Source organism: Camponotus floridanus, unplaced genomic scaffold, assembly GCF_003227725.1.
Source record: "Camponotus floridanus strain SB8 unplaced genomic scaffold, Cflo_v7.5 scaffold93, whole genome shotgun sequence".
Taxonomy (NCBI): Eukaryota; Metazoa; Arthropoda; class Insecta; order Hymenoptera; family Formicidae; genus Camponotus; species Camponotus floridanus.
In genome coordinates, this window is record NW_020229864.1 from 297,913 (window position 1) to 325,176 (window position 27,264).

The 27,264-nt window shown below is 28.3% G+C and overlaps 1 protein-coding gene across 1 annotated transcript; it reads right to left on the reverse strand.

Moving 5' to 3' along the window:
• Positions 1-26,443, reverse strand: LOC105252871 (probable ATP-dependent RNA helicase kurz). Its single transcript, XM_011260496.2, has 17 exons — positions 26,084-26,443; positions 24,713-24,889; positions 24,325-24,621; positions 23,856-24,201; positions 23,408-23,643; positions 20,874-21,225; positions 18,771-19,011; positions 18,517-18,694; positions 18,139-18,371; positions 15,579-15,799; positions 7,447-7,692; positions 7,166-7,355; positions 1,882-2,022; positions 1,586-1,789; positions 548-766; positions 376-473; positions 1-208 (listed from the first exon to the last, which is right to left on the reverse strand). Exons 1-17 carry the CDS (start codon positions 26,090-26,092, stop codon positions 132-134), a joined length of 3,465 nt encoding a protein of 1,154 aa, XP_011258798.2. The 5' UTR covers positions 26,093-26,443; the 3' UTR covers positions 1-131.
• Between the last annotated feature and the right edge of the window lie 821 nt (positions 26,444-27,264).

Consider the following 27,264-nt stretch of genomic DNA (forward strand, 5'->3'; position numbering starts at 1 on the left):
TAAAGGCACCGATTTAATTTACATATCTAATACAATAATTAAGATACATTTTATCATTATATTATAAAAAAATTCATATATAACAAATACTAAGAAATTATGTAGTTACAATCTTAATATTATGAATTGTATTATAAAGGTGGCCATAAAATAGCTATTTCTGCGTGCGCTGATTCCGGCAGCCATTTCTGATAGGGTACTAATAAGACTGAAATTAAAAGATTTCATATTTAATCAAATATGTTTAAGCAAGTATTCAGTAAGCAAATATGTTTAAGACTCCGGCATCTACTTAAAGTATAAGATCATTATATATGACGATATATCAGAACGAAGATTACTATTAAAATTCTGAAAATTCACATTTAAACTCACATTTCTTATCTGTACTCCACATTTGCAGCAGTTTATCCTTGGACATGATTTCGTACGATAATAATGCTTGTACTATTGCTTGAGTGCGTGGTATTAGTCTGGAGAAGTCACAGAATTAATAATCTGTTTAATAGACATAAAAAAATATAAAATAATAACTATATATTATTACTTGGCCCAAGATTTAGTGACGCTGCTCGGTGTCGTTAATAATGATGGCACAAATCGTTTCAATTTAGGGCATATTTGACCTTGTAAGAAGAAAAATGTGAACCACTTGATACCATCCATTGTCAATGGATGCTCTATATCCATTAATGGAAGTTTCCACCCTGCTCTTCCAAATGTGCCGCTTACACGACAAATAATTTTTCCTGTTTCTCGATCATACCTGTAAATGATTAAAAAATCTCAAATACAATTATTTTTATATAAAAAACATTCTCTAATTTACATTTTAAAAAATTTATTTTTTCATTCCTCTTTCGTTCATCTCTATCTTTCATATAATTGAAATGTAATTCCAATATTTCAGTTCGATTATCTTTCTTTCGGTATAAATTTGTTTTTTTCACTTGCAGATTATTGCTACACAGATATCATATAAAATTATGAAATATAGATATTACAAGAATAAAATTCAAATTTTATTTATTGTAATACAAACTGTTATGTTTATGTTAATTTATTGTAATACAATATTAACAAAGTAAATGAATAAAATTTACATAAGCATCTTTGCTAAAAAAATTTTTTTAATTATACTATAAAAATGTCTTGATGTTGCTCGTATTACAAAAATTTCGGAGTGCACAGTGCTAGAGAATTTCATTTCTTGCACTGTTTTTTTACTATGTTTTCTCACTATGTTTGCCACGCAAATATGCTTATAGTGAAAATACAAATAAAAACGCAAAGTGCGCATTTTTATCCTGTGCAGAAGCATACATATGTTACATTACATGTTACATTCCATATTTGTAATAGAATAAAAAACAAATTAAGTTTTTAGAATGAAAGCTTAGATAATCTTAAAATAGAAGAATATTATTATATCAAAAATCATATAATAAAAATAATTATAGAAATTAGATGAAAAATATATAATATTCGATAATATAATAAATACAAACATTTTAGATTATGTAGATATACAGTTGGGAAAAAATGATAATTGTAATAAGACAAATAACAATTATAAGAAGAATACCTTGGTGGTGGATCAATCAATGGTTCACTGAGGTTGCACAATGTAGGTGCAAATTTTGGTAACCATTCAGGTTCTATTGCTGTGACATTTCGCATATAAATCTTATTTGTTTCATAAAGCTCTTGGTAAACTACCCAATCCGGACTGGTTTTCCATAAGATGCATGAAGAATGCATGAATATAGGTTCCTCCATTTCTGCTGTTCTAAAATGTAAAAATATAATAGAATAAATTGGAAATTATTTTGAATTAATTAAAATATTCATAATAGTTAATATACTTAATAGTTAACATACTTATAGGCGTGCTTCCACTTAATTTTGTTGTGATCTTCTTTTATCTCATCAAATGACACCTTTTTCGCGATTTGATCCGCCATACCCGCAAGAACTATCTGACGGAGTAATTTAGCTTCGATGTCAGTTGGTAGCACCATTCTATAAAAATTCTTTCATATATATACAGGGTGTCCCATTTTAAAAGTTCCACCCTCATAACTTTTTAGGATCAATGTTTGAAGGAAAATGACTCGGATAAAAGTTGTATGGCTTGAAGGGGGACATAAGATGGTGCCATTAACTTGACCTTGAAGAGTCACCTGAAGGTCATGTGATCATCTCCAACCTTTTAAAATGTAAAATATCTAGTAAAATATTCATTTTTCGATTATCTTACCTTAATACATTTATGCACAAAATAATGTGAGAAATCGATTGGTGTAAAGAAAAAACAGTTATTTTTATGAAAAAACATGTAATTATTAATTGCAAATTACATATTTTTTTCTCGAAACAATTATATATTTTACAAAATATTTTACGATTTATGTAAAATTAAAAAATTATTGCAATCCTTATAACTCGAAAAGTACTCAATGAAAAAATACTTTATTATAGTGTTTTGGAAAGCTTTTGAGGCAAGCTACAAGAATATGTAAAAGTATATAGGGTGTCCCATTTAAAAAGTTCGAGGTGATCTTCACGTGTCCTTCAGGTGATTCTTCAAGGTCAAATTAATGGCACTATTTTATGTCTCCCTTCAAGCCATACCACTTTTATCCGAGTCATTTTCCTTCAAATGTTGATCCTGAAAAGTTATAAGAGTGGAACTTTTAAAATGGGACACCCTGTACACACACACACACACACACACGCACACGCACACGCACGCACACACCCGTGAGAGGGAGGGAGGGTATTTTAAAAGGATTATTGAAATATGTAGAAAATAAGAATTACAAAAGTATATATATGCGCGCGCGCGTGTGTGTGTGTGTGTATACAGGATGTCTTTGAGCACTTCATCACGCACTTGTAAGGAGATAGAGCGTAGTAAATTAAATAAAGAAGTCCTATTCCATGTAACGATTTTTGCAATAATAATAGAAATATTAATTATTAAAATCGGACGAATGAGAGAAGTGCTCGAATTAGCATGCAGGCAACGTCTAGCACAACTCACTGTCAGACGTTGCCTGCCGGGGCGCGGCAATATATACAGGGATATTTATATCAGAATATATAATATAGATTTTATAAATTAAAAAAAATTTGATAATGCAAATTTAAAGAAACACAAAATTGATCAAATTAGTTATATTTTAATATTGCAGGTTGCATTACGAGAAAAAAAAGTTCAAGGAACTAGGATCGAATCTTGGACCTGCAGCATAATAGTCTCAGGCTCCTACTGCCTTTTCGATAATCGGTCAAAACTCACCGGTATACAAGATACCGGTATTTTTTCGATCGATTTTCTTCGAAAACGACTTAGCATTGGCCTCTAACATTTTATCCGAGTACTTTTTAAACAGAGTACTATATTGCAATAAAGTATAATTTAATTCGGTGTTCCGAGAATCGTGCTCTTCCCCTGTCAGTTGTAATGTTTTAGTAAAAAAAAAATTACTTTTAATGTTACTAAAACAAGATAGAATGTAATAAAACATTTATTTTGTAATATTTTTTATTAAATTATTAATAAAAGCAATAAATTTATTTTAAATTTGCAAAACCATAAAAAAATTTAAATAGAAAGATTTTAAAATGCTTAAAATGAAAAAAATTTTGATTTCTACTATATTTATAAATACAGCTAAATTTATACTCTTTTTATACTTTCAATTTTATGTTTCAAAATTTTAATATAATAATTTTAAATTTAAAATTCTTCTAAAAATGCATGAAATTACAAGGACAATTATTTGGATTAGGATATAGAATTATTTAAATCACAAATTTCATGGTACGGAAATAGTTAATGATATCATTGATTAATTTTTTAGGAAAATGGAATGGTTGTGATTAGCGCATGATCATTAACCCTCTCCTCCAGCGATAATTATAATAAATAAATTATAATTATAAATTATAAATTTATGTTATCCAAATTTAATATACGAATATTGATTGATGACTGAAAGTTGAACATTGAAATTGATGTGAAAATAGCAAAGATGTGCATTGTTTGAAATAAAATTACATTTAAAATAGAAATATAAAATGTAAAATATCTATTTTATAAAATATGTTTTCATAAACCATTTTACATTTTTATTTAAATGGTTTTTATTACCTGCTTTTTTTTATTTCAGATGCATTTTCTTTGCAAATTGTAAAAATTAATTAAGATATACAGAAAAATCTTCCACTTCTTTATGTCCGAAAAATGTAATTCTTATTTTGATTTACAAGGGGAATATCAGGTAGTGAGATCACGAATTTTGACGAACTTTAAATGTTTTAGAGTTAACCCTCCCCCCCACTATTTCACAGACAAGTGGCATGATGCAATATTCAAGTATTCACGAGAAATCTGCATTGAAAATTTTGTGCGCCTTTTATACCAAACATATTTGAAATGTTTGGAGGTAGGTAACCGTAGCGGATGAGGAATCTGACAGAAACACGATATGTAAATTTTTACAAAGTGTACATTTAACATAAATTAGATGGAATCGTCGAAGTAAAAAAATTATTATTTTTATCATTGAATTTAATTTTTTACATTAATAATTATATTAAATATAATTATAAAATAATATATATACCGAAGAAAAAATATGTAATTTGCAATTAACAATTAAATATTTTTTCTTAAAAACAACTGTGTGTTTTCTTTACACTAATTGATTACTTTCATTATTTTGTGCCTAAATATTAAGGTAAGATAATCAAAAAATGAATATTTTACTAGATATTTTATGATTTATATAAAATTAAGATATTACTTTAAGTCTCATAACTCGAAAACTACTCAATGAAAAAATACTTTGTTTTGGAAAGCTCTCGAGATAAGCTACAAGAATGCAATAAAAAATAGGGATTTCAATTTAAAAAATTCAATGTGACCTTGATATGAGCTTAACAACTCCACCCAAGGTCTAACTAATATTCCTATCTTCTATCCCCCTTAGAACTAAACAACTTCTTTCTAAAAAGTTTTCTTCTAAAACTTGGTTTTGAGATATTTGAGATACTTGGTTTGAAGATATTTGAATGGATGGATTAAAATGACCCACCCTGTATATATAATATATTATAATTATTATGTATATTTATAATTATTAAATATAATTTATATATGTGTGTGCATGTGTGTGTGCGTGTGTGTGTGTGTTAATTATAATTATTAATATTATAATTATTAAATATAATTATATTCTTAATGACCATTTAAATGTGATTTTGGAGATTTTTGTTAAATATCGATATTAATCAAAATGATATTATTCGTACGATTACAGACAGAAATGCGGCGTAAAATGTATTAATATAAAATGTGCATTAATATAATTATTAATATAAAATATTATGTTTAATGATAAAAATAATAATTTTTCCACTTCAACGACTCCATGTTGCCTAATCATTCACATTAATGTATATTTTGTAAAAATTTACATTTAAAAAAGTTAGAAAAAAGCAGGATTTTTCGAACCTGCAACATACATTGTTCCCGTTCGCTGTTTCATCCGCTATGCTAAGCTTATTACCCACAAACCTCTTAAATATGGTATTAAAGACGCGTGAAAAACTTTCAATGCAAATTTTTTTGTGAATACTTAAATATTGCATGGTGTCACTTGCCTATGAAGTAGTGAGGTTAGCTCTAAAAACATATTTAAAGTTCGTTAAAATCCGTAATCTCGTTACTCCGTAATACTCGTTGATATTCCCCTTGTCAGTAAACGATTTTTTAACGGAGGAAGAATTTGAATGAAGTACTAAATAATTTAAAACTTCCGTTTTTTAAAGAAATAGATCTGTAATTTTTGAGCGAATGTCAAATCTTTGAAGCCGATAGCCGAAGCATACAAAATTTACAGGGAGAAAAAATATATACTCTGGAATGCTGTTGCCTAAATTAATGAGAATCATCAAAATTCTTTCGTATCTGAAAATGGAAGATCTTAAATATTGCAGGCATATAATTAAAATAATAGATAAGAATTTAAGACAGCAGTTTAACTAATTTTTGCTTTTCGAATCAACAGCAAATGATGCCATTTTGGCATCAATGATTCATCCCTTCTTTAGAATAAAATAGGTACCGAAAGACAAAAACGAATATGTAAAAACATTATTCTTAATAGAAATAAGATAATTGAAACAGAATAAAAATAATAAAATAGTAACACGGAAAAATGAAAAGAAATAAATAATATTTTATGTTCCAAGATGATTCATTAGATTTATCATCCATAGTAAGACAATAAAAGATTTGAAAGACCTTCATTATTTAAAAGATGGAGATACATTACTTTAATGTTCAATGTTAAAATCTTATCCAACATTGAAATATTTCTCAAATTCAACATGCTTCCCGAGTTTAGCGCTTGCAGAACTTTTCTCGTATAGTGATTTAAACTTATGAAACTTTATGGAAGGAAAATGGAAGATTCCTTTTTTCAAAAAATGCATCATGTTCTATTTCTAAAGAGCATAATATACGACAAATATTTTTATAATTCCAAGTTTATGTAAAAATTAAGAATGAAAAATAATAATAAAAAATATATAAATAAAAAAATAAAATTTAATATAAATAAATCTATGTAAAAATAGAAAATAAATTATTTCCATTTTACGAAACCATTTCAAAAATAGCTATTTTGTATTTCCTAGTACAAGTGAGTCTAAATCTATGTTGCATTTTGTATTTTAAAATGTAAATATTTCAATTATTTTGCATTTTCTATTTCAAATGGGTTTAGACACCCATTTTGCACATCTCTGGAAAATACAATTCAATAAATATTTTTAAAATATGAAAAATAATGCTAAAAATAACTGTTAAATTTTCTATCGTTGCCGTTATTAAAAAATGTAACTTACATTACTATTACAGTTACAGAAAAAAATGCGTTATTAGTACATTTCCAAAAAAAAAGACTATAACAATAACGATATTACAAGTAACACGTTACTTCCTAACCTTGATAAGCATATAATAAATATAAATAATGAGCAGAGCAAAAAAAGAGAAATTTTATCTGGAAAAAGTTGATCCAGAATAAAAAAAAGTTCAAAACATACAAAAACTCTAAAATAGAAAAATTCGATTACATATGATACATACTTTGGATCAATACTTAGATTTAGATCAGAAATGTTTAAATTAATTTCATTAGTGAGTTGCTGCCTAAGTTTTCTGATCTCAGCTATAGCTTTGTATCTTAAGCCAGTTTTTTCACAGAAAGAGAACAGTTTTCTTTTAAATTCTGCATACTCGGCACATCCGATAACTTTTATCAGAACCATTAGATCACCTGTATATAACAAAAATCCATATTTTTGTATTTATTATATATAGTATGTGTATGTGTTTAACAGTTATAAAATAACCTCGAAATTACATACCAAGAAGTAAACTATTGCCTGTGCCACTCCAGCAACGACGCATTGATAGCCATTTATGTTTAACCGAACTTTCTATACCAAATGTCTCTTTGAGCACTTCTTGAACACTAAGAGCTGCTACCATGCATATTGTATATTTTAATAAGTTATGTTGATGTGATAGTGCTAACATTTTGCCATAGCGTGGGATAACCGGAAATGTGGCAATACTACGTCCAAGCAATGTCACTTTTGCACAGTACAACTCTAAACAAATGAATTTATTGAATCTATAAATATATTAGACAATACAGGGTGTCCCATTTTAATGCCCCACCCCAAATAACTTTCTTATTTTTAATTTTAGAAAAAGATGTTTCAGACAAAAGTTGTATGGTTTCGAGGGGGACATAAGATGGTACCATTAATTTGATCTTGAAGAGTCACATGAAGGTTACGTGAAGATCATTTTCAATTTCTTAAATGGAACACCCTATATATTTTTGCATATTCTTGTAGCTTATCTCGAGAGCTTTCCAAAACACTATAAATAAACATTTTTTCATCAAGTACGTTTCGAGTAATGAGGCTTGAAATCATTTCTTAATTTTACATAAACCATAAAATATCTTGTAAAATATTCATTTTTTGATTATCTTACCTTAATACTTTTATGTACAAAATAATGAGAGAAATCCATTGGTGCAAAGAAAACATACAGTTGTTTTTAAGAAAAAAATATGTAATTTGCAATTAACAATTCCATATTTTTTCTTAAAAACAACTGTATGTTTTCTTTACACCAATTGATTTCTCTCATTATTTTGTACATAAAAGTATTAAGGTAAGATAATCAAAAAATGAATATTTTACAAGATATTTTATGGTTTATGTAAAATTAAGAAATGATTTCAAGCCTCATTACTCGAAACGTACTTGATGAAAAAATGTTTATTTATAGTGTTTTGGAAAGCTCTCGAGATAAGCTACAAGAATATGCAAAAATATATAGGGTGTTCCATTTAAGAAATTGAAAATGATCTTCACGTAACCTTCATGTGACTCTTCAAGATCAAATTAATGGTACCATCTTATGTCCCCCTCGAAACCATACAACTTTTGTCTGAAACATCTTTTTCTAAAATTAAAAATAAGAAAGTTATTTGGGGTGGGGCATTAAAATGGGACACCCTGTATAATTAGACAATATTCCATTAAAATAATAATATGTGAACAGAATGTCTCATGAAAATTGCCAACTCTCGTAAGCGGATAAAATGCACTAAATTGAAGAAAAGTCAATTACTATTTTGCAATTTTCGCAATAATTATTGAAATATTAATTTAAAAAGATTGACAAATAAGCGTGTATTTCGCATGGCTAAACTGTGAGATGTACGTTCCAGATTGTCAACATCGGCAGTGTTGCACGGCAACGAAAAATTTGGCTGTGCGTATCCTGATTTTTGTCTTTTCGTTGCATATACACTCGCTGCTAATCTCTAGAGCTAATCTCATATATTCTATAGTCGTGCGAAATGCACGCTAGACAATCTTTTGGGTGTTCTTTCGAAAAGGACACTTCCGATTGGGATAAAAAACTTTACACTACATAACTGCAAGAGACCATAGAAGTCAATTGTCAAGATCGCACATATGAGTTTTCACTTGATTAAAAATGATAAATAAACTATTACTCAAATTAATAAAAATCTAGAACAAACAGAAAGCCTCAATGAATTTGACCTTGATATGATAACCCTTCGAGGTAAGAATCCATTCAAAGATTTTAGCCATCGTTGTTTATTCAAAAGTTATTAATAAAAAGTTTTATAAATAATACTAGGACTGTGAATTAATTTTGAGGGATTTACAATAGATCGCATAACTTATGCTACATCGCATCGGACACTTCTGTAACTATATTCATGTCAAAGCTCTGTCATTTACTTTACTTTTTGTTATGGCTTTACTTTTTATTATGTGTCATTTTGCTGAAGTGTAAACAACATATTTTTTTTCAGCTCCGTCGAATTACGAGCCAACAAAACACCATTTGCGGGAAGTTTTTCTTTTCCTGTTTAATTCAAAGAAAAGTGCTGCTGAAAGTCATCGAGTGCTGTTGGAAACTTACGGTGAATATACTCCATCAATAAAAACGTGTGAGTATTGGTTTTGACGTTTTAGAAGTGGTGATTTCGATACAGTTGACAAAAAACGCCCTGGTCAACCGAAAAAGTTCGAAGATGAGGAATTGGAAGCATTACTCGACCAAGATTCATGTCAAACGCAAGATGAACTTGCTGAATCGTTGAATGTTAATCGCACAACAGTTTCCAAACGTTTAAATGCACTCGGTATGATTCAAATGCAAGGAAATTGGGTGCCATACGAATTGAAGCCGAGAGATGTTGAACGGCGATTTTTCACGTGCGAACAATTGCTTCAACGGCAAAAAAGAAAGGGTTTTTTGCATCGTATCATCACTGGCGATGAAAAATGGATACGCTACGATAATCCTAAGCGTAGAAAATCGTAGGGTTATGCATCAACATCGACGGCAAAACCGAATATTCATGGTTCGAAGCTCATGCTTTGTATTTGGTGGGACCAGCTTGGTATTGTGTACTATGAGCTGCTTTAACCGAATGAAGCCATTGGTGAACGCTACCGAACACAATTGATGCATTTGAGCCGTGCATTGAAGGAAAAACGGTCGCAATTCGAGCAAAGACACGATAAAGTAATTTTTCAACATGACAACGCTCGACCACATGTTGCTCGTGTAGTCAAAAAATACTTAGAAACGCTGAAATGGGATGTTTTACCCCACCCGCCATATTCACCAGATATTGCTCCATCGGATTACTACTTGTTTCGATCCATGGAACACGGCCTGGCTAAGCACCGCTTCCAATCTTACGAAGATACGAAAATTGGATCGATTGGTGGATAGCATCAAAAAATGAGTTGTTCTTTCGACGCGGAATCCATATGCTGCCAGAAAGATGAGAAAAAGTAGTGGCTAGCGATGGACAATATTTTGAAAAATAATAATGTACACAATTTTTCACAATAGCCTTGAATTTACAAAAAAATCCTTCAAAATTAATTCACAGTCCTAGTATATATTTTTTGGACATCATAATTCCAAACCCATGTGGGGGAAACCATACAATAATAGAAATGTCGAAATCTAATTTGCGTAATATTTTTATTTATATCTTTTAAACCAGTGCTCGGAATATTAGTTGCCCTTTTCGGGCCGAGATCTGAGGCGATGCCTACGATTCCCCCACTACCGCCCGCGGCTAGACGGCCGATCCGCCGATTGCGCGCAACACTATGGCTGCGTTCGCTTTGTACGCTTACGCGCTGTGAGCATCATTCTGTCTTTATTGCACATCGAATATCAAACGAAGATAGAGCGATGTTTTCAGCGCTAAAACCGTCAAAACGAACGCAGCCTATGTCTCAGCAGCGTCCGCCAAGCATCCTGTTTCGCCAAATCGTCACTAAAATTTTCGTTATAAAATAATTTTCTTTTTATAATTCTTTAAATACTAAAATTTGTATTATTATAATATATTATACAGGGTGTTTCAAATCATTCGTATCACCCATTTAAAAACTAGAGAAGTGGTTATTTAAAAAAAGTAAAAACATTTTCTTTATAAATCGGGTGCGCTCCATCGAAATATAATTATTTCGGAGAAAAATATGTAATTTGCAATTAATAATTACATATTTTTTTTTTTAAATAACTATGTTTTTTCTTTACACCAATCGATTCTTCTCATTATTTTGTACATAAAAGTATTAAGATAATCGAAAAATGAATATTTTACAAGATATTTTATGGTTTATGTAAAATTAAGAAAATGTAAAATTATGTAAATTATATAAAATTATATAAAATTAAGAAATGATTTCAAGCCTCATAACTCGAAAAGTACTTCATGGAAAAATAATTTATTATAGTGTTTTAAAAAGCTCTCGAGGTAAGCTACAAGAATATGCAATAAAAAATAGGGGCTTCCATTTAAAAAAATGCACTTCCGATCTGAATCGCCTATTTCCGGCTGGAACCAGAAATTGAAAATATCACCATTCGATGGAGCGTACCCGATTTATAAAGAAAATGTTTTTACCTTTTTAAAATAACCACTTCTCTAGTTTTTGAATGGAGAAAAATCAAAATAAAGAAAATGAATTAATGAAGATAAGATATGTAGCTTGGTGCAGGAATATTTTATATCGTAAAAGATCCTAGGTCCTAGAAAATCGCATTAAATTTTTTGGTTTCCTCTTCCATTTTTATATATTTCATATCTTACGATATAAAATAATCCTGCACGAAGCCACATATCTTTGAAATGATTCTTATCTTCATTATTTTTCTTTATTTTGATTTTTATTGGAATAAGCCTACTGGGGAAACCACTTAAAAAAAACGCATCTTTAATAGTTCCTCATGAGTGATGTGGAAAATTATTATCTCTCAAAATTAATATATAATAATTATTATACAGGGTTTACCAAAAGTGTGGAAATCCCTTAATATTTCGAAAAATACGCATTTTTTTAAAAATGTTTCAGGCAAAAGTTGTATGGCTTGAAGGGGGACATAAGATGATGTCATTAGTTTGACATTGAAGAGTCACCTGAAGGTCACATGAAGGTCACATCCAACTTTAGGCGCGTTTTCGTTTTGCTACCACGAACAATCAGAGGCAAACAAGACCGTTTTCGTTTCTGGTTGTGACATTATCGATGCAATCACGTGAGCCGTGGTAGCTGCTACCGCGCTGCCATGGTTTCGAAGATGATAGTGCGGTTGTGGTAGGTTGTTTGGCACGAAGTGCGAAAAGAGAATAACTGTAACGGGTCACCCACTCTTCATTAGCAATTATTCCTATTTTGAAATGAGTTATTCTATCCTTCAAAAAAGAAAGGACAACCCTGCTTGTGGGTTGTAATTGACAAATATTCACAATGTGTTATCAATCACTTCCATTATACAAAATAACACAGATAACCTCACATTTGGATCCATCATAATCATGACACATGAAGCAAACCGCTAACGCGTTTGCGCATTGCCTGCTCGAAACGTTTTTATTCTCGATTACTATTTGTGACATCATATCATCAAACACGAGTCAACCGCTTGTAGCGAGATAGCAGCAACGAAAACGCGCCTTTTTTAAACGGGATACCCTTATGCTTTTGCATATTCTTATAGGTCATCTCGAGAGCTTTCCAAAATACTATAATTAAGTTAGTTTTCATTAAGTACTTTCCGAGTTATGAGACTTGAAATCATTTCTTAATTTTACATAAACCGTAAAATATCTAGTAAAATATTCATTTTTCGATTATCCCACCTTAATACTTTTATGTACAAAATAATGAGAGAAATCAATTGGTGTAAAGAAAACAATAATAGTTTCGAAGATATAATTAAATATAATTAATAAAATATGTAATTTGCAATTAACAATTATATATTTTTTCTTAAAAATAACTATGTTTTGTCTTTACACCAATTGATTCTTCATATTATTTTATGCATAAAAGTATAAAGTAAGAAAAGATAAGATAATCAAACAATGAAAGGAGACCTTGCTCTGATCTTGACGATGCCACTCAAGGTTAAACTCATAGCGCCAGTAAATAAATCTTTTGAAATCCTACAACTTTTATCTGAAACATTTTTTTCTGAAATGCTTAGTTTTCGAGATATTTCACCATTCCAGTACTTTTTATGCACCCTGTATATTTATATTTAACTTGTAAAAATAGATATTTATTTACTTTGCGCTCCAATTATCATATCTTACCGGCTCTTGCGAATTTTTAATTATTAATTTAATTATTTATTATTTAACTTGCACTTTATTACTTATCACTACTCAAAATGTTAATGACACATGCCATTAATATCGCAAAATGTCGCTAGCGTAATCTTCTGTCGAGAGTAGGAAACGTACGTTTTTTCTTTCTGTGTGTACATGTGCGTTGATAACGGTGATGATAAAGAGGTTTCTTAATTGAAAATTTTCATATTTCGACTTTGCGTCATGATATCTCCATTTATCACGCAGCAAAAATAAAGATATTTTCTTTATACAATTCAAACTCGCTCTATCGATTAAGCCTAGTAAGAATTCGATTCATTCAGCCGTTATTGAAATCCAATAATCTGAGTTACTCTCAACTGTCCGACTCGCATATAGATACACGGAGTACCTCGCTAATACTTCGCATGAACTTGGCGCGAGACACTAAGTTTGTTTTTTATTCCTGCACTGACTGAACTAGTTCAGAAAGGGTCACTAAAGCATTTTTTATTCCAGAACTGGTGTAACTGATGTTGTTCGTTATTCCAGTATAGCTGAACTGAGTGCACGAGTTCATTGTACTGGCTGACCTAAGTCTGGAGGTAGAGTGAGCAATGCAGAGCATTGTTTTTTATTTCTGCACTGATTGAATTTTCAAATTTCAGTTCAAATTTCAAGCAATAAAATAACTGTCAAAATCTATCAAATGTAAAAATCTTAAAGATTAAATAAAAAAGATTTTATAGTATCTAAAGATATATAGTATAAAAGATTTTATAATATTTAAAGATTAATATCTCAACATCTTATATAGAGTGTCTCGTTTTAAAAATTCCACGCTCATGACTTTTTTAATTTTGATTGTAGAAAAAAATGTTTCAGACAAAAGTTGTATAACTTGAAGGGGGACATAAGATAGTGTCATTAGTTTGACATTGAAGAGTCACCTGAAGGTCACGTGAAGATCACATCCAACTTTTTAAACGGGACACCTTATATGCTTTTGCATATTCTTATAGGTCATCTCGAGAGCTTTCCAAAACGCTTTAATTAAGTCAGTTTTCATTAAGTACTTTCCGAGTTATGAGGCTTGAAATCATTTCTTAATTTTACATAAACCGTAAAATATCTAGTAAAATATTTATTTTTCGATTATCCTACCATAATACTTTTATGTACAAAATAATGAGAGGAATCAATTGGTGTAAAGAAAACACATAATTGTTTTGAAGAAAAAATATGTAATTTGCAATTAACAATTCCATATTTTTTCTTTGAAACAATTATGTGTTTTTTTTACACCAATTGATTCCTCTCATTATTTTGTACATAAAAGTATGAAGGTAAGATAATCGAAAAATGAATGGTTTACTAGATATTTTATGGTTTATGTAAAATTAAGAAATTATTTCAAGCCTTATAACTCAAAAAGTACTTTATAAAAAGGTACTTAATTATAGTGTTTTGGAAAGCTCTCGAGATAAGCTACAAGAATATGTAATGAAAAATAGGGGGTTCCATTTAAGAAATTGAAGGTAATCTTTATGTGACCTTCAAATGACTATCCAAGGTCAAATCTAAGGTCACCGTCGGATTGCCCGGGAAAAATCCTACAACTTTTATATGCAAAAGCATATAGGGTGTCCCGTTTAAAAAATTGGATGTGATCTTCACGTGACCTTCAGGTGACTCTTCAATGTCAAACTAATGACACTATCTTATGTCCCCCTTCAAGTCATACAACTTTTGTCTGAAACATTTTTTTCTACAATCAAAATTAAAAAAGTCATGAGGGTGAAACTTTTAAAATGGAACACCCTGTATGATTAAATAGAGTTAAAATATAATTAAAGTTAAAATCGCATTAAATCAATCGTTAACCAATTACAAAAGGTAATATTTGATTAATAGTAAAATAGTAAAATTTAAAAATTAATAGGTATAATAGGTTAAAAATTTATAGCAAAATTATAAAAATTAAAATTTTTTAAAATTTATAATATAAACATTTTCATAATTTATAATATAATTAATATTATATAATATACGAATAATAAATAATAATATTATTAATATTATTTTATTTATTTATATTTATTTATTTTATTTAATATATGACGCCATGTTACTCTTGCACTTCGAGCGTTTTTTATTCCCGCCTATACTCTCAATTCTCGCTTGCACTGATTCAGTGCAAGTTCAATTCTTCAGTTCAGTCTAGTGCAAGATTAAAAAAACAGACCTATTGTCGTGTCTCTTGATTTAACAATTTTATAATATCTAAATAATAACAAATAACTGTTTAATTACCTTGTTTTTTCGGAACTGATTGCAATGCTCCAAGTACTGTAAGCCGTTTTTCTGCAAACTTCAATTGTACAATATCCGGTGGCGTAGGAAATGGAAAATTAACGACTTTATCTATATTCATCGCCTTCATTTGTAATAACAAATCATCCACTGGCTTTTTACATATTTCTGATTGACTATATTCTTCAAATTGGTCATTGTACACAGCCGATGAGTATAATCTATACAAGAGAAAGTTTTATATATATATATGAAGATTTCAAAGCAAGAAATTAAATTCACAATATGAGAGAGGGGGATAGGGGGAGAGAGAGAGAAATCTAGTTTAAATAAAAAAATTTCATAAAAAGGGTTAATATTTGAAGGGTATTTAACTTTTTTCATTTGATGAACGAGACATCAATTATAATCTTGTATATCTAATACTTAATATTAATTTAATTAATTGTAATAAAATAAATTTGCAATACACAATTATATGAATATTTAATTCGGATATTAATGGTATATTAATGGATATGGTTGTGCATCGATTATTCAATAGTGATTTTAACCCTTTTAGGAGCACATTTTTTATGTGAGATCAACAACAAAGATCATGATGGTTTTATAGGTTTTTGGGGTCACTGATTACGAATCTGGCATCATAACTTCAAAATTCAAGTTGGCGGATTCAAGATGGCGGATTATATCTTAGAAATATTGTCTCTCTCAATTGAAAGCCCGAAAAAGAGTATTCCCAAAAATCAAGACTCGATACAAAAAAGTGACCCTATAAAATTCTCAATACGTAATTCCAGACAAAAATAAAAAATACATAAAGCGTGTTAGCATGGAAAGCCAGAAGAAATTCTATAATTCATGGATTTTTTCTCAAAAACTACACATCTAATCGAAAAAACATCAAGAACTACTTTCTTCTTCAAATTATATACAAAATATGATAAGATTTTTTAAAATAGAAAATTATCAGATTTTAGATGTTATCCGCCATATTAGAGCCGCCATCTTGGATTTCCAAAATCTGAGGCCGACATTGTGATCAGAGACCCCGAAAACCTATATATGTGCAATTTGGGGTTGATTCAACAAGACCTGTATTCAAAACTGATTTTTTTCCGAAAAAATAGTGCTTTTTTCATATTGATTATTTATTAATTAATTATTGTCAACTCTCCAGTGAAAAGTGATGGAAGATTACAATATATAGGTAATCAGAAGTCTAAGGAACTTGATTGCATGCATATAACTGTCGTAATACATTCATAATGAGAAAGATACTAAAGATAAATAGGTGTATCATATATGATACATCGTCCCTCAAAGGGTTAAGACAAATGTGCATTTCTTTTCATTGGTGTAGATTATCAAATAGCGTTACGAATATCTATTATAAATAAGAATTGATAATAAATATATAATTTGGTTAAAATTTGTAAAAAGTCTATTTTAATATATTAAGACATCTTTATACATGACGTTTCAATAAAAGTGAGCTCTCGTGAACATGTAGAGCAAATCAAAATAATCCTACATATTCTTATAACATTTTTTTTTGCAATGCACCTTTACTGAGACTTATATCTTTAAAGTTAAAATTTGGAAAATATTTTTCTTAAATACTTTTATATTATTCTGTAGATTTTTACAATTTGTAATAATTTTTTTATATTAAGTAAAGATCTATAAAAACATATAGCATAATAAATTTCTTCATATATTGAAGAATCAAAGATAGATCACCTATAAGCCTTCTATCTTGTAAAATTTTGAAGCTGGTACTTTTATTTTATCTTGAAATATACTTCCACACACACAGATTCTCTATATTTTTTTCTAAAAAAAGAATACTATTGTTTCATTTCGTCAAAACTATTTTCAAGATGAACACATTTAATTGATAATGATAATAATAAAATGATGTAAGAGATGCAAAAAAATTTTTATGGGAACTTATGAGATTATTTTTATCTATTCTACACTTACAAGAGAGATATACTCTATGAGAGATCCATCTTTATGAAAACATCTTCTATATGTATAAAGCATTCATTTGCAAAATAATAATCACATGAAAACTAAATCTTATACATATTGTGAGAAGATTTTCCATATAACAACAGAAGAAATTTCCTATAATTCTTTTTATTTTATAAAGCTATTACAATTCTGTAACTTTTAACGACATATAATAATAGCAATATCATCGTTAAAATTACAGAATCGCATATTAGTCCTTTATTGATATTATGCTAAATGGTAATGTAAAAAGCAAGAAATCACTATATCTTTTTTCTTGTAAATTACACTGAAATAATAAGTTTTTTTGGATGGAATCGCGCATGTTTGATAATATGAATTAGAAAAATATATCAAAAATTTTCTTTTTTAAATTATTTTTTTATCTTAAATTTAAATGAATAAATAATTGTAAATTTTGATCATAAGATTATTTTCAGTGAAATTAATTATTATATCCTTCAAATTGAAATTAAAATTTTTCATATTTGAGTTCGAGAACTCTTTCTAATATATATGATATTTAATGGTAACGAGATACCTGTAGCAATGACCAGGTCGAGTTCTTCCAGCTCTGCCAGCACGCTGTTTGGCTGATGCTTTGCTCGTATAGCAAATATGATATGTGCTCACACCAGTCACTTTATCATATAGTCTTGTTTTACAACGCCCACTATCTATAACATATCTGATATTGGGAATTGTCAACGATGTTTCTGCAATATTAGTGGATACTACGCATAAACGACATCCTTCTGGTGGCAATTCAAACACCTAAACTCATTAAAAAATCAATTTATTATTAATTTAATTCTAATTGCTACAATTTAAAGAACATTTTATTGTAATTATTTCATATGCGTGATAAATATAACATATATATATATATATATATATATATATATATATATATATTTACCTTAGCTTGTTTATGACTTGGTAAAAGAGAATAAAGAGGTAGAACCCACAATGGTTGTGTATTTGTCATCAACTTAAAATCAATAATTTCATCCTCATCTTCATCTTCGTCTAAATTATCTCCATCTTGTACATTGATTAAATCTTCATGTGTGTCATCAATAAGAGTTGTCGAATAACTAAATATAAATGTTTATAAGATAAATTTTAGAATAATATGAAAGATTAGAATAATTATAATATAAATATACATACTCATCAAGATTAATAGTCGGAAATATAATTTGTTTCTTTCTCCTCTGTTGATTATGATGTGCTTCTTTAGCATCAAAATCATTATCGGAATCATCATTATTACTATGTTCATTATTCGTTTCTTCTTTCAATGATATTTCGTTTTTTTCAGAATCTACTAATTTAGTTTTAAGATATTTATTTTTCTTTAATGGAAATAATTTACGTAATTTACGTACGATCATCTGTACCTCTTGCTGACCTGCAATTAATAAGTTGAAAAAATATATTAGTATAAAAAATGTATAATAATAGATATACATGTATATAACATGTGTGTGGGGGAGGGGGGGGGGTGTGTGTGTGTGTAATAAAAATATATAAAGAGAATGTCTCATTACTATTATTATTATAAAAATATTATTATTTATCATAAAAATATTATTAAATTTATTTAAACTATATATACTTATTATAAAAATATTACATTACATTAAATTTTTTTATTTATACATATTAACTTATTAAATTATTATTATATTTATAATGTATAATAGTAGTGTCCATTTCTTTCTTATAACACAAAATTACACACATATAAAATCTTTATATTTTTATTACTTTGTTTTTTGTTTTGTATTTTTATTATTTTATTAGCCATCAAGAGACACGGTAGTGTCTCGCGCCAAGTTCATGCGAAGCATTGCGCGGCACTCCGTGTATCTATACGCGAGTCGGACAGTTGAGAGTATACTTAGATTATCGGATTTCAATAACGGCTGAACGGATCGAATTCTTACTAGCCTTAATCGATAGAGCGAGTTTGAATTGTATAAAGAAAGTATCTTTATTTTTGCGCTGCGTGATCTATTAACGGAGATATCATAATGCAAAGTCGAAATATAAAAATTTTCAATTAAGAAACGTCTTTATCATCATCATCATCATGGTCGTCATCAACGCACATGTACACAACACATAGAAAGAGAAAACGTCCTTTTCCTACTCTCGACAGAAGATTGCGCTAGCGACGCTTTTCGATATTAATGACATGTGTCATATGTGTCATTAGTGACATGTATCATTAACCGCATTTTGAGTAGTGATAAAGTGCAAGTTATAAATAATAAATAATTAAATTATTAATTAAAAATTGGCAAGAGCCAGTACGGTATGGTAATTGGAGCAAGGTAAATAAATGTATATATCTATTTTACAAGCTAAATATAAATATATATAATATATTAATTATATATATATATATATATATATATGTAATGTATATTATATCTACTTATTCTATATATATTTTTATATAATTTTTAAAAAAAGGTAAAAAAAGGGCGCCAAGTTCATGCACTAATTGTATCCAACTGTCATATTGTCTACAAAAATAGTGATATAAAAAAATTGCGCCAACTAAGAATAAAAATTTGTACAAGATAAATAGTAAAAAAAATTTTAATTAAAAAAACTTGGCACTGCCAATAAAATTGGCATATATTCCAATTAAATATGTTTAACAGCAAATATAATTGCTGGACATTTATTATTAATTCTCTTAAGATCTTCTGGATTTGTAAATTTAGACTTTTAAGCTGAACAATATATTAATAAAATTGGCAGCGCCAAGTTTTTTTAATTAAAATTTTTTTTACTATTTATCTTGTACAAATTTTTATTCTTAGTTGGCGCAATTTTTGTATATCACTATTTTTGTAGACAATATGACAGTTGGATACAAGTGCATGAACTTGGCGCTCTTTTTTTACCTTTTTTTAAAAAGGTAAGTTTTTGAGGATTTATATATATATACATAGAATGTGTATATGTGTGTATATGCGTACGTGCGTATGTGCAATCGTGAAACAATAGGGTCTATTCTTTTTTGTTAAATTGGCTGCAGTTCAGAATTTATCTCGTTCTTTTTAACGTGAAGTAAAAAAAATAAACTCTGAACTAATGCAACAGTTCAATTAAAAAGAATAGACCTAATATTTTTATTTTATACTTGTGAGAAATATAAAAGTGAAGAGTAATATAACTGAGTAGTAGTTAGAGTTGAGATACAGAATTATTTTTCTATAATGTGTGAAAAGATAAATAAGAATTTCATATACTTACCTGTTAAAAAAATTAATATACCACCTTCTGGTAGACGAGTATGTATTTTGATTGCTTTACGTAATGTTTCATTGATATAATTTTCGTTTGTTCTTCTGTTGAAATGTATTGTTACAGGAAATTGTCGTGTTTCAACTGTAATTACTGGCGGTTTTGTTTTAAACAACTTCATATTCTCTACAAATTCCTCCACACGCAATGTAGCAGACATAATTATCAATTTCAATGAATCATTGCGTTTATTGCGAAGCGGAACAATCCTTGATAATAGACCAATCAGAATATCGGTATATACGCTGCGTTCGTGTGCTTCATCGAGTATAATGACAGAATATTTTTTTAATAAAAAATCCTATAACAAAGAGATTATGTAAATTATTTACATTATTTATATACATAAAATGCTAAATTTATTTATTTTCAAAAACATAATTTATTATATAATTCACGGCAAAATGCAGAATAAAATTCTATTTATAATTTTATATATTGTCTCTTAATGTATATGTGTATTCTTATACAGGGTGTCCCATTTTAATGCCCCACCCCAAATAACTTTCTTATTTTTAATTTTAGAAAAAGATGTTTCAGACAAAAGTTGTATGGTTTCGAGGGGGACATAAGATGGTATCATTAATTTGATCTTGAAGAGTCACATGAAGGTTACGTGAAGATCATTTTCAATTTCTTAAATGGAACACCCTATATATTTTTGCATATTCTTGTAGCTTTCTCGAGAGCTTTCCAAAACACTATAAATAAACATTTTTTCATCAAGTACGTTTCGAGTAATGAGGCTTGAAATCATTTCTTAATTTTACATAAACCATAAAATATCTTGTAAAATATTCATTTTTTGATTATCTTACCTTAATACTTTTATGTACAAAATAATGAGAGAAATCCATTGGTGCAAAGAAAACATACAGTTGTTTTTAAGAAAAAAATATGTAATTTGCAATTAACAATTCCATATTTTTTCTTAAAAACAACTGTATGTTTTCTTTACACCAATTGATTCCTCTCATTATTTTGTACATAAAAATATTAAGGTAAGATAATCGAAAAATGAATATTTTACAAGATATTTTATGGTTTATGTAAAATTAGGAAATTACTTCAAGCCTCATAACTCGAAAAGTACTCAATAAAAAAATATTTTATTATAGTGTTTTGGAAAGCTCTCGAGATAAGCTACAAGAATATGTAATGAGAAAATGTAGGTTCCATTTAAGAAATTGAAGGTGACCTTCATGTGACCTTCAAATAACTCTTCAAGGTCAAACCAATGGTACCATCTTATGTCTCCCTAGAAACCATACAACTTTTGTCTGAAGCATTTTTTTGATTTTTCATTATTTTCCGAAATATTTGGCTGGGGAAATTAAAATGGGCCACCCTGTATATATAGGATAGGCCATTTTAATTCTACGCACTGAAATATCTCAAAATCCATAAGTTTAAGTCAAAAATGTTTTAGACAAAAGTTGTATGGCTTGAAGAGGGACATAAGATTGCCATTAGTTTGACCTTGAAGGTCACGTGAAAGCCTCCAACTTTTTAAATGGGACCCCCTATATACTTTTGCATATTCTTGTAGCTGGCTCAAGAGCTTTCCAAAACACTATAATAAAGTATTTTTCCCTTGAGTACTTTTCGACTTTGTGAGGCTTAAAATAATATCTTAATTTTACATAAATCATAAAATATCTAGTAAAATATTCATTTTTCGATTATCTTACTTTAATACTTTTATGTACAAAATAATGAAAGGAATCAATTGGTGTAAAGAAAATACATAATTATTTTTAAGAAAAAATATGTAATTGTTAATTGCAAATGTGTTTTCTTTACACCAATTGATTCCTCTTATTATTTTGTACATAAAAGTATTAAGGTAAAATAATCGAAAAATGAATATTTTACAAGATATTTTACAGTTTATGTAACATTAAGAAATGATTTCAAGCCTCATAACTCGGATAGTACTTAATGAAAACTGACTTAATTATAGCGTTTTGGAAAGCTCTCGAGATGACCTATAAGAATATGCAAAAGCATATAGGGTGTCCCGTTTAAAAAGTTGGATGTGATCTTCACGTGACGTTCAGGTGACTCTTCAATGTCAAACTAATGACACTATCTTATGGCCCCCTTCAAGTCATACAACTTTTGTCTGAAACATTTTTGTCTTAAACTTATGGATTTTGAGATATTTCAGTGCGTAGATTAAAAGGGCCTGTGTGTATATGTACATATATATATATATATATATATATATATATATATATATATATATATTGTATTTGTATGTATTTTACATATTCAATTGTTTTCTGCATTACATGACATAAAATTATGGCTGTGGTCGGAAAGACACTCTGAATGCTTTGTTCTATATTCCATGAGAATAAAGATAGAATGATGTTTCAAAGCAGTGCAGTCTTGACCGCAGCCTATAAATAAAATTTTGTCTCAAATTTTGCCACAAATCATTTAAAGTTTATTTCACATATTACAATGTTGTTACTTACATTTTGAATTTCTTTCAGCAAAACACCATCAGTCATATATTTGATCTTTGTTTCTTCAGTAACATTTCCCTCAAAGCGGATTAGATATGAAACCTGTTTTTCGGTAAGATTCATTTCTTCAGCTACTCGTTTGCTCATTGACATTGCTGCTACTCTTCTTGGTTCAGTTATTCCAATTAATTTATTTTCAGCATATCCAGCTTCATATAAAAATTGAGGCACTTGTGTTGTTTTGCCTAAAAAAATATATATACATATATATACATATGTACATACATATATACATATGTATGTATACATACATATATATATATATACACACAAATGTAAGTAATTTAAAAAATATACTTATAGCCTAAGTTATTATCTAATATTAGCAATATTATTATTTAGGAAATTAGTAATAACTTTCTTATTATAATTATTCGTCAAATTTAATTTTACTCACCACTTCCTGTTTCTCCAGTAATTATGGTTATTGGATTTTCATTTATTGTTTCAACTATTATTTGTTCTTCTGTAACAATAGGTAGTTTTAATCTAGTTGCTTGTATCTCTGGCTTTCTATTTACAGGTACAAAAACAGTAGATGAAGAAATTTTAGAAATAGCTGTTTGCTTTCCTACTGATTTTTTAGATTCCTGAGATTTAGCTGGAAGTATTTTCTTTTGCGTATTTTTTAGAAGATTCTCATTATTTTTTTCATTTTCCATAGAAATAGCAATATTGTCAGAAACATGTGTTTTATTTTCATTTTTATTGTTACAATCATTTTCATTGCTGCTATCACTGGACTAAATAAATATTATGTATTACATTTATAATTATATTAAATATTTAACATATTTACAATTATATTATTTTTTTATTTCTATCACAATTTGACAAATTTTATCACTTGATTACTTGAAACTTACTTCAAATCCAATCATATTTGAATCAAAAGTAGTTTTGTTTTGTTTTGCATGGTCCAAACTAATGGTAACTAATCTTTTCTTCTTGCTACCTTTGATAGAATTTGCACAAAAAGTTGCCTCTGTTATATCACTTTTCTCTATTTCATTTTTCTTACATTTTAATTTTGAAATAGGCATTTCTAATTCTCGAAAATGACGCTTTAAACCTTTATTTTGCAAAGATGTTAAACTTGTATATTGTTGCAACTCATCTGAAGATGCTTGTAATTTCGCCAAATCTTCTAACAATGTTGTTCTCTGTGTTGTATATAAAATTAAAAAAATATCTTTTATAATAAATATGTTTAATTTCTTTATTTTTACACATAAAAGAGTACACATAAAATACCTGTAATTTCTTCTTTTTTCTCTCTATTATGTTTTCTAATTGTTTCCTACGTTTTTTTGATAACAACTGAGTTTTTACTTCCTTATTTATGTTCTTTGTTTTTATTTTTTTTGAAGGTAAGACAAATGTATTACAATTGTCATAATCATCAGCACGATGCTCAATATCTACCACAATCTGTAATATGTTATATTAATATATTTAAGATAACATTAAATAATCTGTATGATAATCAATTAACTATGTGGAATTTCATAAATTTCAAAAAAATGTTGTATACATATATATTTTATTAAATAAAATAAAAATATAAAATAAATATTCAATTTTTCATCCTATTTTTAAAACTCTTTTTGATAAAAACTTTATTCTTTTTTTGAAAATATATTTATTTGTAAAAAATTTGTGTAAAAAAATATATATGTATGTATGTATAAAATATACAGAGTGTATGTATCTGAAATGATGCACTAAATTTTAGGAGCATATTCTAGAAATCAAAATAGGACTTTTTTTTCTTATGAACATGGGTTCGCCTGTATATGTTATATATGTGCATACATATAAGTTATAGTCAAACTATATAATTTAAATATATATTAACATGTGTTATATATGTGTGTGTATATATATATATATATATATATATATATATATATATTTGTATATTTGTATATAAAAATATGCTATTTATATAACATGATTGTTTTTGGAAAATAGGAAATGATAACATGGATCGAAAGTAGAAAATGATGAGTGATAATGAAAATTGCTTTATGCAAAAAATATTATAAATTTAGATCTTTTATAAAATCTCATCTCATACATGAAAAGTAAAGTTGTAAACTTGCTAGGATTATATAAATAATATTTAAACAATTATATTAATTACATGCTACTTTGTACAAATTTATAATTTTTCATAAAGACCTATGCACTATTTTTTGCCTTCCATACAAACATGCCTTTGTAAATTATTTGAATGCTATTTCCATCAAAGTGCACGTTTATATTCCATTATTTAGACATTTCATCAAAGTGTTATTTAGAACTGTTGATTATTCTTTTTGTACGAGCGAGGATGATTTTAACTTTTTTAAACCTTTTTTTTGCAAAAAAGACCATTTTAATAAATGTATTTTCATCAAATTTGAGCAAAGTGGATTAAACATTTTTCAGCATCATTTTAATAGCTGATAATTTTGTTCATAATGTCAATTAACGAACTTAATTATTGTGTTTTTATATAATTAATATCTTATTTATCTATATACATTATCCGAACAGGTAAATTATTAAAATTTCTCGAAATCAACGAGAAAATATTCTATATATTTATCAAAAAATAATTATAATTAAAAATAAATTTACCTCCTTCATAGCGAATTATTGATTTTTATATTTACGGCAGTCCTCGATTTTCAATTATAAACTTTTTTTTTTATTATTTTACAATTTACAAATCCAAAGTAGATGTACAAAATACACACTGCTTAATACACGTGCTTTCCAGTAATGGGTCTATTCGTTTTAGCTGCATTGCTGCACTAGTGCAATTAGTTAGAGTGAAAGAAAGTATGTATGTCTTTTTCTAAAGGCAGAAGCATAAGGAAATTGATTGGTCCCCAAGTGTATGCATAAGAAAATGAACCAATCAATTTTTTTATGCTTATGGTTATGCGCTTATGCAAAAGTGTGTGCTGCGGCCTTAACTTATTGCACTAGTACAGCAGCTAAAACCAGAGAGAAGACTGAGAGGGGTCACGCTGCCCTTTTTTAGGGAATGCTTTTTGCCCGCCATAAAGTGGCGCTAACTGGATCCATTTTACGGCCAGCGGTACTACGTGGCCGGATCCATTTTTCGCTGCCACGGTAAAACGACCGATTGGTTCATGTCCGTGCTAGATCCATAATTGTGGATCTTAAAAGTACGAAACATATCATACATTTATTAATTTTTATTACATATTATTAACAGCGCGTGATCTTTTTTTACTTTAGCACATATTATATAGTAATATATATGTATATGCGTGTATAATATATATAAAATTAAAATGCTTATTTTATTTCACATAAAATTTAATGTTTTAATAATTTCAATAAAAGTATTTTAATAAAATATATATGTGTATATTACTCCAATAATAAATATTACCAAAATGAAAAAAAGATCATACGCAATAATGTTTCGTACTTTATTTTGAGATTCACAATAATTAATGAATCTAGCACGAACATACAGTCGTTTTATACACTTATATGTATATGTATATGTATATGTATGTATGTATGTATGTATGTAATATATATATATATATATATATATATATATATATATATATACATATAGTGTACGCGGAAGTATGTGAACAAGCGAGAAGGTAATAAAAGGGAGCGAAATGGCAATAAGAGTGAGCGAGATAGGAATAGAACAAGCAACGAAGACTCGAAAACCGAGTCTTTCTTGCAGTTTGGCATACTATTTCTCTCTCGCTCGCTTCTGTTATTGTTTCACTCGCTCTTACGTACTCATATACTGTCATATTCAT

What these genes read in the sequence shown, in the direction of transcription:
- LOC105252871 (XM_011260496.2), bottom strand. An exon ending in TACTGGAGAAACAGGAAGTG is followed by an intron (nt 23,644 to 23,855) that starts GTGAGTAAAATT and finishes ATATTTTTTTAG; the next exon opens with GCAAAACAACACAAGTGCCT. An exon ending in CGACCTGGTCATTGCTACAG is followed by an intron (nt 15,800 to 18,138) that starts GTATCTCGTTAC and finishes TCTCTTGTATAG; the next exon opens with ATTATACTCATCGGCTGTGT.